The following is a 14181-nucleotide window of genomic DNA, read 5'->3' as shown; positions in this document are numbered from 1 at the left end:
CATAACTCTCCCCTGACTTTACTCTAAGATTCACTGAGACATTTACAAAAGCCAAACTGATCTTTATAGGTCAAATGTTTGCATCATACAGCATGTACAAAAGTATGTATGGCTGGCTCTACAAATACTTCAAAGGAAATTTTAAAAACTCTTTTGAGTAATGGCTGCATCATTAGTTTCCCGAATTGATATGTTAAGAGGATAAATACATTTTTAGATGCTTCACATTTATTTTAAAAATCTTGGGGCGCCTGGGTGGCGCAGTCGGTTAAGCGTCCGACTTCAGCCAGGTCACGATCTCGCGGTCCGGTCCGTGAGTTCGAGCCCCGCGTCAGGCTCTGGGCTGATGGCTCGGAGCCTGGAGCCTGTTTCCGATTCTGTGTCTCCCTCTCTCTCTGCCCCTCCCCCGTTCATGCTCTGTCTCTCTCTGTCCCAAAAATAAAAAAAAATAAAAAACGTTGAAAAAAAAATTAAAAAAAAATCATTCATATTGCTTTGTAATGTTATCTCTTATTGCACTTTGATTTCCTCAGTTTCCTTAAGATAAGTTGCAGGTGGGAAGCTTTTTTCCCTGGCTCCCTTAGGTCTAAGTGTGTGAAATGTGCTCAGATGTATGGCCCACCTGGGTACAGATCCTAGTTCCCAGACAGTATGTCAGACTCCGGCTCAGCGAGCCCAACCTTCTTCCGCCACCTTCACCCACACTGTTAGATCATCTGCCTAGACTCAGTGTCCATAAGATCCGGGCAGTCTGTAACGTCTATGCCATGGGAAGGTGGGAGTTCCAGCCTTTCTCCTCCCTGGTATTGTCCTCACCCTGCACAGAGCTCACATATGTATTGGGGGAAAAGGATGATAAAGAATCAGAGTTTCTAAATCACATAAGTTTGGGACCAGAGAACTCACTTTTAGTGGGGCAATGCGAGGGGAACATTACAGAATCGAGCATCCCATCCCTAGAGCTATAAAATTAATAATGGAGTCAGGGTTCCCAGTGCAAAAACATTTCTGTCTCCACCGACATGCATCTTCCTGACAGCAGAGGAGGACGCAGAGCTTTTGCTAATAGTTCCCAGACCTGCACCTCTGGGACCTGGAGAAAGAGCGCTTTCTCGAGCGCTCTTTCTCTGTGGATGGGCCTGTGTCTTTGGAAATTCCTGCTACTCCAGGCTGACAGAAGCCCATATGTTGACCATTAGGACATAAAGCAAGATTCACTTAAGCCCGTCATCCAATCGGCTGTTTCTCCTCTGGTTGACTTACATGTTGTCATTAATGACACAGATTTATCGAGGGAAGAGAAGAATGTTAGAGCAAATGTTAGAGACCGCACATTTCATCTACATGCACGGCTTGCCCCTCGCACAGTAAAAATTGCAAAACTAAAACTAGGAAAGACAATATCTCCACTTATCTCAGATGATTTTATTTAACGTTTGTATAATAAGCAGGAAAAGGTTAACTGGCGTAAAAAAAGCATGTTCCATGAAATTAGCAAATCCTATCATGGAATTAAAGTTAAGGTCAGACTCTTCAAGGCTTTCTATATCTGGCACTACCTAGTCTACCCAAGTTTATTTCCCACCGCCCCCTACCTGGACCCCTGATAATCAGGCCACCTCCTCACTGTCCCATTGAAGTGACTTTCTGATGTCACAGCTGTGTACACTGTTTCCTCACAGGAGGTACTCTCATCTGCTGTCCAGGCCTGTCCTCACTCCACTAGATGGGAGGTCCTCCCATCCTTCGAGATTCAAGCCTACTTCAGCACCTTCCACAGAGTTCTCCCTACTTCTGCTCCCTCCTTCTTGGCCCCCTTCTGAAGCCCTTATATTGCATGTCACACAATAGGGCTCATATGCTGTTTTGAAATATTTGATGATTTCTCATGCATCTTGTCTCCCCCAGGACAGAGGTTAGATCTTATATTTCTTCTATACACGGCATAATACTCAGCCATCCACATACAGATTCCCAATTCATTAAATATTAAATTAAAAACAATTTCTTAGAAATTAAGATCAGCTTTTCCTTGCTGAAGGAGGGCACACTTCTCCAGGGAGCAGTCACCAAGCCCTCCGGCACTATGGGAAGAGTAAGCTAGCTAACAGCCTGCTTTCCACTCTCATGTTCTCACTTGGCATATAGAGAAAGCACGCAAAAAAATATCACAACGTTTTAAAAGATCTCACAGATTCGAAATGACAACCTAAGGGAGTCTGTGGCATCAAGTTCAAGTTCTGTTACTGCAACCTTAGAGTGAAATTAATTAATAATTCACTCATTCATTTATGGAATCATAGGACCCTTGGGAGTTTCTGGGTGAACTGCATATCTTAAGAAACTTGAAGAAGTTAATTTGCCCACGGCTACCCAGTCAGTAATCAGTAAAAATGGCAACAGGTGGCACGAAAGTCTGCTGATGTGTAACGCCAGGATTTTTCCTTAGAAATATGGGATTTACATAGATTTAAAGAACGGATTGATCACACCAGTACAAAATAGGTCTCATGGGGAAAGTTTACATGACGGAAGCAAATATATTATTTAAAAATATTTTAACATCACTCTTTTGTTTGTAGCATATTAACATGGTAATTGGCAATGATTTTTGTTCTATTACAAAAAAGGACGTCTATTTGACAAATGTTTTGTTAGTGCAAATTATGTCGAAGACTTCAAAATAGAAAATGAAATTTTTTGTGGGTTTTTTTTCTGAAATTTTCTTTTTTTCTGAAAAAAGTCTGCTGCTTTGTTTTTCAGTTTTCACAAATTCAATCTGATTGCCACTGTCAGTTAATTCACATACGGGCCCGTTTTCAGTGCATCCTAAAAGTTTAATAATTCTAGCACATCTATATTCTGAACGGTAGTGCAGATTTACAGATCATGCCTGTAACATAAAGTAAATATTGGATGTAAAAAGTATTTTTGCTTACATTAACAACTAAATCAGATAAACTAACGAGTAATCCCACTGATAGTAGTAAATGCAAAAGGCCCCACACAGAGTATTTGGTGGCAACTAAAAGCAATCGATACAGGCTACTGCTGCATTTGAGACTTTTATGTCACCAGGGAAATGGGCAGCCAACATTTTGAGCTCTGTAAATGGTGCCCTAATGCACTTGAACTTGAGGAGAAAAATTCCATTTAACAGTTCAGTTTAAGTGGGAATTTTCATAGGCCATGTGTTATAATCAGTGATGGGTGATTATAATGCTTGGGACTTACCTGTCATTTAAGCTATGACGCTGCACCAACATAACTAAGACTTCATTTCAGCTCATGATGAGCATATTTTAAGTTGTTTATAACTTGCCATTCAATTCAGTTCAACACATGTTTATATGCTGTGTGCTGAGGATCCAGTGGTGAACAGACATAGTTCTTGCCATCATGGAATCAGAGTCCAGTGGGACAGACAGATAGCAAACAAATATTTAAATAAATTAACTAAAACTCCTGGTATATGCTATGAGTCAAGGAACAAGGCTTTCTGGGGCACCTGGGTGACTCAGTCAGCTAAGTGTCCAACTCTTGGTTTCAGCTCAGGTCATGATCTTGCAGTTCGTGGGTTCGAGCCCCACATCAGGCTCCATGCTGACAGTGTGGAATCTGCTTGGTATTCTCTCCCTCTCTCTCCCCCTCCCCCACTCGCTCTTTCTCTCTCAAAATAAATAAATAAAGGTTAAAATTTTTTTAAAAGAAGGAACAAGGCTTTCTGAGATAGATCCTCGATACATTTGAGGAGGACCTGGTGATGGGCCACTATGCAAGTGAGAAAGTAGGGTAGCAAATGACTTGCAGGTTATGGCTTGACCAATGGAGTGGATGGCTCTGCTATTTTCTGAGAAGAGGAAGCTTGAGGAAAATAGGTTTTGGGAGTGGGAAAAATCAAGCGTTCACTTAATAGAATCAGGTTGCTAGCAATGTGGGCAACCTGAGAGGTGCTGTCGAGCAGGGGGTAGGACCCAGATGAGGCCTGAGATGCAGTTAAAGCCATTGTAAAACAGGAGGCCGCTCAGGGACAAAGTGCAGATGGCGAAGTGAAGAGGGCCTGCCTGGGTCCTGAAGATCTCCTTCCAAAATCCTTCCAAATTTACAAGTAGAAGAGACACTAGCAACTGAAATTGGGGAGACCAGCTCTTGGGGCAGGAGGAAAATCAGGAGACTGTGTTTTGGGAAGGGGGGGCAGGCTAATTGTGTTATATGCCACTAAGAATTTGAAAGGATGGCCCTCTGGATGGTAATTAATATTAATCACACAACATAATCAATAATTGCCTATGAACATGGTGACTCATAAGCCTCACCAATACATTGTTCATTTCATTCTCTCCTGGTTTAGTTGTCTTAGCACTTTTCAGATATCAATTCATGAATTTCTAAATGAAATCTCACTGCTTAAAGGGATAAATAACCCATTCTTTAATTTTCCAAATTACAAATGTACAGTAAGTCCTAGTAATAGAGCAACGGAGTGTGGACAGAAACCAAGAAAGCGCCACCTTCCTGTCCGGGCTTGAGGACCCCCACACCTGGCCTGCGTCCTATTGCGTGCCCACCACCTGGCTCATCTACAGAGACCAGGGGACCTGTGAAGGCCTGTGAGGCCAAGCACCGAGTCTGGCTTCCTCGTCTTCGCATTCCAAAGGCTTATCATAGTGTCTGGCGTACAGAAGGGGCTCAATACATATTTGATCCATGAAGCAATGAGGGACCTAGGAGGTCCTGTAGGAATTGCGCATTTAATATCAAAATAAGGTCCATGCATTCCTACCGGCTGACACGCTGTTCCCTTGTTTTCAGTCAGGTCACAATCTCAGAGGTTCAGCAAACCAGGCCCCACCACAGGGCATGTCTGGATTGGTGAATCTCTGTAAACCGTGGTTGGGATTGTGTTCCCATGGGTTCCAAGCTGTTTGCCAAATATGATTTGTGCAGAAAAAAACAGTGATACCTTAGCATTTGCACCACTCCAGGCCTGCAGCTGTCAGCCAGCTATCGGGCTTTCCGTGGACAACAGGTTATACAACCGTTGAACTCTGTTTTTTGAACTTGAGGAGAGGTGGAGGGTTGCTTGTTTCCTACAGTCGGACAGGAGACCTCAGGGTGACCTCTGGCCCAGGTCAGGGTTTTTACGTCATAACGGGTGAAAGTGGCCTGTGATTAGGTGCAACCGCTTCTCTGGAGAGGACAACGGCATTCCTCAGAGATGGACTATCTCTAACTTGAGGACTCCTTTGATTTGCAGACGCCTGGGGCAATAACCAGAGCAGATAACCACACAACCGCTAGAACAGCCATCCCCGAAAGCCCCGCTTCCTAGATCCCACCTCCAACGTGGCCTGCATAATGTCATATGCACCGTATCACACCGTTGTACGTACTCCTGGAATCTGAGCAGTCTTTCCAGTCAAACATCAGAGCGCTCCCTTTGTTCAACCGAAGGCTAGGGGAAAATGTCTTTTGTTGTTGTTGTCCTAAGAATATCTTCCTTAATTGGTTTTTGAGCTTATCATTTTGGGGCGGGGGGCGGGGTACAATTAAGGACATTTAACACTCTTAGAAACTTGAAGGGCTTGTGATTGGAAGGAACCTCGAGGCAACCTGAGCCAAACACAAGGGAAGCTTCAGTCTGACTCCTGTCTACCTCTCTACAATGGCCCCTTGTCTCATTAGGTTTCCTCACACTGCCTCTTTAGTACACAGGTCTCCCTTCTCTGCTACGTCTCCTCCCCAAATTTCAGGAAGTAAAGTGTAGATATAATGAGAAAAGTATGGACTTTTGATTTTTATTTATTTTGTTTTCTTTACTGCTTACAGTTCACACAGTCTTGGGCAAGTGAAGTAGCTTTTCTGAGCCTTAATTCCCTTCTCCATAAATTGGGGTAACTGCCCTGAAGATTCAGAGAAAATGTCCAGAAGGTGTGTAGCACAGACCTGACTCTCATAGGAACTCATGTTCCCATCACCCTTCTCCCCCTGGGGTCTGGGTCTGTCCTCACCCAGGAGTACCCCGGGGGCTTGACTCACCTTCTGCATTTCTCATCGAAATTCACTAGGCTTGGTATCATTCTTTTAGGACTTCACTAAGGGCCTACTTGATCATTTCTGTCCAGCTAATTTCTATGAAAGCTTAGATGGCTGAAATCATTTTAATGTGCTTACTCACAGTGAAAGAAGTTTCCTGAAAATGCAGGGCCTCCATGTGGAAGAACAAACACCCTCTTGTACTGGGCAAGCCCAGGCCAGAGATATTTTTGTGTGACACTTATCTAGAAGTCCTTAAATAAGGAATTTTTTTCCTTTGTAAGAGAGTAGGTATTCCAAAGAATATAATGTCTCCCGGGATTTCTTCTTACCTCATACTTATGAAAAAATAAGGAATCATGGACTGCCTAAAACATGGACTTCCCATTTTAATGTGCCTAAGTTTGAAATGCATATAGAATCTTAGCAGCAGTCCCCTGAGATTCCGATTTAATAGTTTTCTGAAGAGACCCTCACTTTGGAAAATAGTGCCTATAGACTTCATCCATTCCACAAAACCAAACTGACAGAAGAAGTGGCTCATGTCAGTCACATGAGTTGATCTGAACAGGAAGCAGGCGCTGGTTGGCAGGAGTGAAGTCAGTCAGTTACAGGCATCTATTACTTGGCAATATTCAATGTGCTTACCACCATGGGTTTTCCAGTGCTGAGAAGTGGAAGGTGCCCAATAAGTTAAATATTAAATGTGTATGATATTTTAAAAAAGCAAAATAAAACAATATGGCTACAACAAAGCAGACTGAGTGGTATGAGATGTAATCTAGGGAAAGGTTAATGCTAATCTTAGTAGAGAAATGAAAAAAATTATTTGCTTTAAATTTTACTGCAAATTCTGATGTATTTGAGAGCCTGGATACATGTAAAGGAAACCCATTTCAAACATGTGGGAGTTCCATTTACCAGAAAACAGGTTCTTTCTTAGGTGGAATGATTCTAGCAAAGGGAAGAGAGTCCCTTAGTGATGTGCTCACTCAGCAATGTGAGACATTCTGGGGGCTTCTTTAATATAGACTGACAGGATGTTAGCCCTGTAACCCCCAACACCTTCCTTTCAAGACAAGGGAGCACAGCTCAGAGAAGGAATGCCACTGTGAGGTACAGGCAGGAATCTCCCCCTTCTAGTAGGTCTCAGCTCTATCACATCTCCCTGCCTCTGTGGGCAGAGGTTAGAGGCCGTTCCAGAACGATTCTGTACCACACACTTTGACAACTGTTTTGACTGATTTTCTAGAGTGTATACTATGTGAGTTTCTAGGAGAAAATGGCCAGGATAAAGCTTGATTTTTAGAAAGCCATAGGTTATACAGGCAAGGACAAGACTCCCAGCAGCTGTGTGAGTTGAAGCAGACTTTCTCAGGAAAAATCTGCATCTCATACAGGTGGCTATTCATATGTGAATTCAAGTATGAACAATGAAAACTATACTCTTTCAGTCAGAACTTTTGTCTACGTGATGGCCAACACCAGAATGGTCTTTTTTTTTTTTTTTAAGTTTTTTTTTTTCCAACTTTTTAAATTTATTTTTGGGACAGAGAGAGACAGAGCATGAACGGGGGAGGGTCAGAGAGAGAGGGAGACACAGAATCGGAAGCAGGCTCCAGGCTCCGAGCCATCAGCCCAGAGCCTGATGTGGGGCTCGAACTCACGGACCGCGAGATCGTGACCTGGCTGAAGTCGGACGCTTAACCGACTGCGCCACCCAGGCGCCCCCAGAATGGTCTTTTTATTAAAACAGCCACCTGATGGTCAACAGAATTAAAAAGAAATATGGCAAAGTTTATATGGATAACTTTGGCATTTTCTTAGGTTCAGTTATAAAAGGGCATCAAGTATAGCTCAAGGAATCTTTCTTTTTTCAAAGGAAAGAATATTTGAAAGCTTTTTTGAAGTTTATTTTATATATTGTGAGAGAGGGAGAGAGAGAGAGAGAGAGAGAGAGAGAGAGAGAGAATGCATGTGGGGGAGGGGCAGAGAGAGAGGGAGAGACAGAATCCCAAGCAGGCTTCATGCTGTCAGCACAGAGCCCAATGCAGGGCTTGATCTCACCAACTGGGAGATCACGACCTGAACCAAAACCAAGAGTTGGACACTTAACTGACTGAGCCACCCAGATGCCCCAAATCTAGGGATCTTAATGGAAATCTGATCCAATCTGATACATTGAAACTGGCTACTTAAAAAGAAGAAGAAGAAGAAGAAGAAGAAGAAGAAGAAGAAGAAGAACAACAACAACAACAACAACAACAACAACTAGGGTGACTCCTGGTTAATCAACACCAACAAGAACCAAATTCACAACTTTTTAAGATAAAAATGAGATAAGCTCAAATGAGCCTAAAATAGAATAGAAATAAATTGAGAGTGAGTAAATTATAAAACTTCCCTTAGAAAGTCAGCACCTGCCATGGGCTGCCTTGTGGCTGATGCATCTGGAGGCAGAGTGAAATGGTTAAAAGGGTGGATAGACTCTGATTCAAGCCCCTGCTCTGCTTCTTGACCAACCAAGAGTTTTTGAGCAAATTCCATAACCTGTCTGTCAGAGCTTCAGTCTTTTCTCCTATAAAATGGGATAATAACATACCCACTTATAGATTCTTTGTGAGAATCAATGATAGAATGCAGATCAAGTGCTAATGAATGGCCGGTACTACAGATGAGTTTGCTATTTAGGATCAAGAAACAATAGTGTTCTAATACTGGGAGCAGAAAAAGCAAAGTGTGGGAGAATAACAGTATCCTGCAGAGGCATCAGGGAATAGATTCAGAATCTCCTCTGTGGGGAAGACAAAGTAAGGTCTTTATTTCATAATATCCATGAGACAGTTAAGTGGTCATCAAGCATAATAACCGTTTGCTTCACTGTGCAAACTACTTCAATCCAAAAACCCAGAAAAGATTTCTTGGGGAAGCAGGTCTTCATACATTTGAAATGAGGATTCTGCTTTGTAGCACCTTTATAGAGATAGTTAGTGACGAGTTGTGATGTCAGGGTCAGGTGTACAGGCCATGGGGTCAGACAGCCAGACATCCATCCCCTCCAAGACCAGTGAGATCTTGAGCTAGTCATTCACTTTTCTCATCAGTACAATTGGGACAACGATATTCAAGGCTGCTTATCTGATTTCAAAAGCTAAGATGTGAATTTGGTTCTTGGTTAGTGTTGATCAACCAGGAGCCACCCTCTTTTTTTTTTTTTTTTTTTCTCAGTAACTGGTTCCAATGCACTGATGTCATAGGGCGGCTCTAAGGATTAAATAAGACCATGTGTGCAATGATCTTAGCCCAGTACCTGGCACACGGGAGTCAATCCATTGTAATTCCTAAAGTGATCAAGATGTCATCATCCCATGTCCTGTCCGAGGAGCCTGAGGTTAAACAGCTAGTTACTGGCAGAGGGGAGGCAGACCTCTGGGACAATCCAGTATCAAAGTATAGGTTTTGTAATGATTTGGCTGAAACTTTAGCCTGACAGGTAGGCTGACTTGTTAGAGATCCCAAAGCATGTCAGGAATGCAGCAGGGCACAGCATTTGGTCCTTGCGCTAGGTACTTGTTAATCCATAGGCTGCATGTACAAACCCGCCCAAATGCTGTCAAGAACGTGCTCATCAAACCAGGAAGAAATTCAGCCACTCAGGGACAAAGGAGAAGTTCTGTACTTCCTGTGACATTCCCTGGTAATTGTGCCTCTTGGTCACTCTACTGTTAGGAGCTGGCTGCCATCTACACCGTTTTACTGGTTCCTTTGCAATTGTTTTGGATTCAAAAACAAACTCAGAATTTAAATTCAAGGATGTTTTTCCTGATAATGAATTCCCTTGCTTTCTACTAAGTCTGAAAATTTGGCTTGAGCCAGAGTTGGCTGTGGGCTTCTATCTCCTCCTATCCACTGAGACTTGTACTCATTCTTATTTTGTATCAGAGTCTTTGCAAAGACTGTTCTAAGCCTGGAGCTCAGTGTTGCCCAGGAGAAGTGAAAGGCAGAGACCAGCAGGCGCATAAAACCACAATGGTGGGAACAGCTATGTTGAGGTTGACGGAGCTGCTCTTTGAATGAGTTCAAGACAGAGAAGGTGCCCTCTGCAAGGGAAGAGTGTGGCTTAAATGAATAAAATGCCTCTTACACAGCTCTCTTCCACTGTCCACTGACAGCCAGGCCAGTGGGATGAATTTTTGCTTTCTAGTATTTGGCAACTTCTCAGCATATTGGAAAGAGCGAGAGAGTGAGAAGTATGGCAGATTTCAAAACAGGCTAACTTTATTTAATTTATTTAATTTTTTTTCAGAGAGAGAGAGAGAGAGAGAGATCTCAAGCATGTGAGTGCAAGCAGTGGAGGGGCAGAGGGAAAGGAGAGAGAATCTTAAGCAGGCTTGTACCCAGTGTGGAGCTCAAAGCGAGGCTCGATCTCATGATCGTGAGATCATGGGCTGAGCCAAAATCAAGAGTTAGATGATCAACCGACTGAGACACCCAGGTGCCCCCAAAGCAGGCTAGCTTTAAAGCCCTGGACCCCTCTTCCAGAGTCACAGAGGTGGTATTTGTGAGGGGGAAGGTACCTTACATAGCTCTACTCTTCTTGGCTCCCGGATCACAGGAAAGATGGTGGGTTGCTGTACAGGGTCGTTAGTCGACCAGTTAGAGTTTTGTCAAGGCTGAAGAATCTTGCTAGTCTACATATTTTGACTCTTTGCCATGTACTTTCTTGGGTTCACATTCCTCCAGAACTTGCACATTATCAACCCATTTCTCCAGCTGCTTAGGAAAGCTCTCTGTGCACTTTAAATATGACTTATAAGAACACGAACTTTGAATCTGAAGGCATCAAGCTGCACTTACAGAACTGTCAGGCTGAAATACAGAACTGCATTTAAATTGTGGAGTATTGATTGTGAAAGAATTAGGTACCGTGAATAATGTGTGTTGAACTTACCTGCATCTCGGTCCCTGATACAATAGTCTGGAGAATTCTCAAAATACACGAGGTCATTTTTTGTTGGCTTCTTAAACCTCTTGTTAGCCACAGTGAAACCAGTGCCATCCTGGTTCATGACGACCTGGATGGCCCCGTTGTACTTCCTCCAGAGGTAATCGCCCGTTTTTCTGAAGTCAGCCATGGCCAGCCAGCACGTCCTCAGAGTACACGAGCCACTCACTCCGTGACACTTGCATTCTTGTTTCAAGAACCGCTTTACTGCCTGCCGGAAGAGATGGGCAAGTTCAGTGCAGGCAGACTCAAGCTCCTGACACAAGCTACAAACTCCTTACCTTGGAGCAGTGCAGAAGTGACTCTGATGACACAGGATCCTGGGGCTCAGGACTGGGAGATGGTGGTCGCTTCAGCCACACCCCCTGACTACGGTAGGTGGGGTACTGGGGAGAATCGGGGCAGGGGGCTTGCCTGACTGTGAACCCTATTTGGCTATCGGTATAACAAGAACCTCACCAGTTTGAATTTTATAGGGTACAGGGCCAGTTTGACAAGCGAGAGAATGAATTAGAGTTCTTTTCTAAATAAATATGGCTTTATTATATTAAAAATATATAGTACTACTCAGTAATTGCTAAGCCTGCTTCTTTCAGTAAGCCAATAGTAGTGACTGTTACCATTTGCAGGGTCCTATCCATGTTCCAGGCATTGCACTAAATGCTTTCTCCACTCTATCTCAGTGACCTGAACCTTCACACAATCCCATGCTACCATATTTATTTTGCAGATGATGGAAGAGTAAATATGAGGGACATCAAAGCACCTGCCCAAAGTTCCACAGCTGGTATAGGACAGAGCCAGGGTACACTGGAAATCCAGCCAGTGGCCCTGAGAATGCCATTAAATTTGGGAGAGTATCACTCAAGTCTGGCCAAAGTATTCAGCTTTGATGACAGGGCTGAGCTTGCTCTGTTTTGTTTGTTTGTTTGTTTTTTGGTTTGGTTTTTTTTTTGTTTTTTTGTTTTTTTTTTTGTAGAAGGGAAACAAAGGCACATGGGACAAGCCTGTCTCAGCTGGCTTGGATGCCCTGGATGGCCTCCATGAATAGGCTGTAAGCCTGTGGACAGGGAAGGGCTCTGGTGGACCCTGGAACCACCCAGGGACATTTCTGTTTTGGTATTGGGATTAGCCAGCAGACCTGTGCCAGCCCCAACGCAATTTTGTGAGTGTTAGGTGGCCCTGGCACATCTCTCCTTGGCTCGGCTGAGTGAAGAAGGTCATGAGCACGCATGGTCCTCAGAGCCATCCTGAGCTACCACTGTTCCCATTTCACAAGTGAGGAAACTAGGGATCAGGGAAGTAAGATGACTGGCCCACATTGCTAGGCCTGGGTGTGGAATGGCAGGTGCAAACCCAGACTCTGGATGTACAAATGAATGGATTTCCCCAAAATATTTTCTCAGAGTATGTTTTCTGACTAAAAACCTTCCTGTGTTCCCTTTTTCTTATGATTCACTACTTTAACCATTGTCATTCCCCCCCTTACAGAACTAATCTCTTGTTCAATCAATCACTTTTCCAAATTATTATTATATTGAGAGAGCATTTTGTTGCTCATGGGAGATCATGACTGATGAGTAGGGGTTTCCCCCATCAGATACCCAAAACAACGTGATATACAGAAGGGCAGTGTGGGTGGCCAGCCTTAGAGGTCTCACTAAAACCATGTGGTTGGTCCTTGGCTCAGTCTTGGAGCAGAGAGGGAGAAACCAGCCAACTGAGGGCTCCCATCCTCTCTTATTTGCATCCCAAGACAGCATCTCGGGGTGGAAGGCATAGGCAGAGGGGGCAGTGAACCCCCTTGATGACATTATCCAAGGTGGTACTATGAACAAAATTCTAAGGGTAACATACTGAGAGAAATATTTCCAAGAACTTGGGTGTGGTAGTTTCAGTCCTGTCCTGCCTACTTCTCGAGATTCCGGTATAATCGGTCTGGGTGTGGGATGTGGGTTGGTGGCTCCAGCACACATCCCAGGGGGAGCTCCCTGCAGTACACTTGCTGACCCTTCCCCACCCCAAACACACACGCAGACAATAGCATTCCAGGCTGCCTCTCCAGGGTCTCACCTGGGTAACTTTGCCCAACCTGGTTTTGCCTCTTTCACAGATTGTTTCTTTTCTAACCACGTGTGCAGAAAGGTTCTTCGTTCAAGAAAGTCAGTCCCAAAAAAGCATTCTAGAGCTGAAGGAGCCAAGACATCATGGTGGCTCTATGGTTGTGACTTCACTCACACCCTTCCCAGTTGGGTCCTCAGCATCCTATGTTTCCCGCTTTGCCCCTGATGGTGGAAAGTGCCCTGTTACATTTGAAACCTGCCCTCTTCAGCATGAGCTGGCCTTGAAGGGCAAAGACAGAGAAGTGAGCAGGGGGAGTGTCATCAGTTTGGCCCTCTGGGTCACAGGGATCCGGGGGTATTTAAGGGATGTCATAGAATGAACTCCTTTTCTGGAACTACACTCCCACCATGTGCCTCCCTACCCCTGTATCTATATTCCAGGTGTTTGGTATGTGGTTCACTGGGTGACCTGGACAGCAGGCCTCCACCACTGACACAACCCTACGAGGGTCACCTTGGCCCCTGACTGCCCCATTTGGGTCTCACCTGTCCAAGCGTGAGACCCACTATCTCAGTATTGCCACATAAAACTCACTCTGTGCCAAGTGCTTGGGAATTGAATGTTCATTCTTCAAAGCTTATTCCTTTTAAAACTCTGTTATTTACTCATAAATAACACTCTTAGCTCTAAAAATGACAGGAACTATTACTGCCCTTCCTTTGTACTGATAAACTTCCAGGTTACAAACTTTGAAGTTGTTATTTTAGATGATTAACTGAAGCATTTGCATATTAATTGAAAGTTGGATTTTACACATCTTATGAATCCTTAAAAATAACACGGCAGTGGTACACAGTGTTGATCATCATCATCATGTGCAATAGACATTCCCCTCTTCCATCATAAGTTTTGTTCAAGTGTTGGGCAGCCACATGCTTCAGAACCGGCCAGGCCTCTCTCTGACCCAGAGTGGCCCAAATCAGTAATAGTAATTTCATTGTGTTGTTACTGATTCAGTTTGGGCCAGTATGATGTTAGGAGGAATCTGTAGGCAGACTTGTGAGAAAGATTTCTTT

General features: G+C 43.8%; 1 protein-coding gene across 1 annotated transcript in view; it reads right to left on the bottom strand.

Moving 5' to 3' along the window:
• Nucleotides 1-14181, bottom strand: part of WNT2 (Wnt family member 2) — a 48860-nt gene that overhangs the window by 11928 nt on the left and 22751 nt on the right. The window contains exon 4 of the mRNA XM_058724502.1: nt 10988-11252. Coding sequence (XP_058580485.1) covers nt 10988-11252 — 265 coding nt within the window. The remainder of the gene's footprint in view (nt 1-10987; nt 11253-14181) is intronic.

Source organism: Neofelis nebulosa, chromosome 4 (assembly GCF_028018385.1).
Source record: "Neofelis nebulosa isolate mNeoNeb1 chromosome 4, mNeoNeb1.pri, whole genome shotgun sequence".
Classification (NCBI taxonomy): Eukaryota; Metazoa; Chordata; class Mammalia; order Carnivora; family Felidae; genus Neofelis; species Neofelis nebulosa.
Note: the sequence above shows the minus strand (reverse complement) of the source record. Positions and strands in the feature narration are given on the sequence as shown.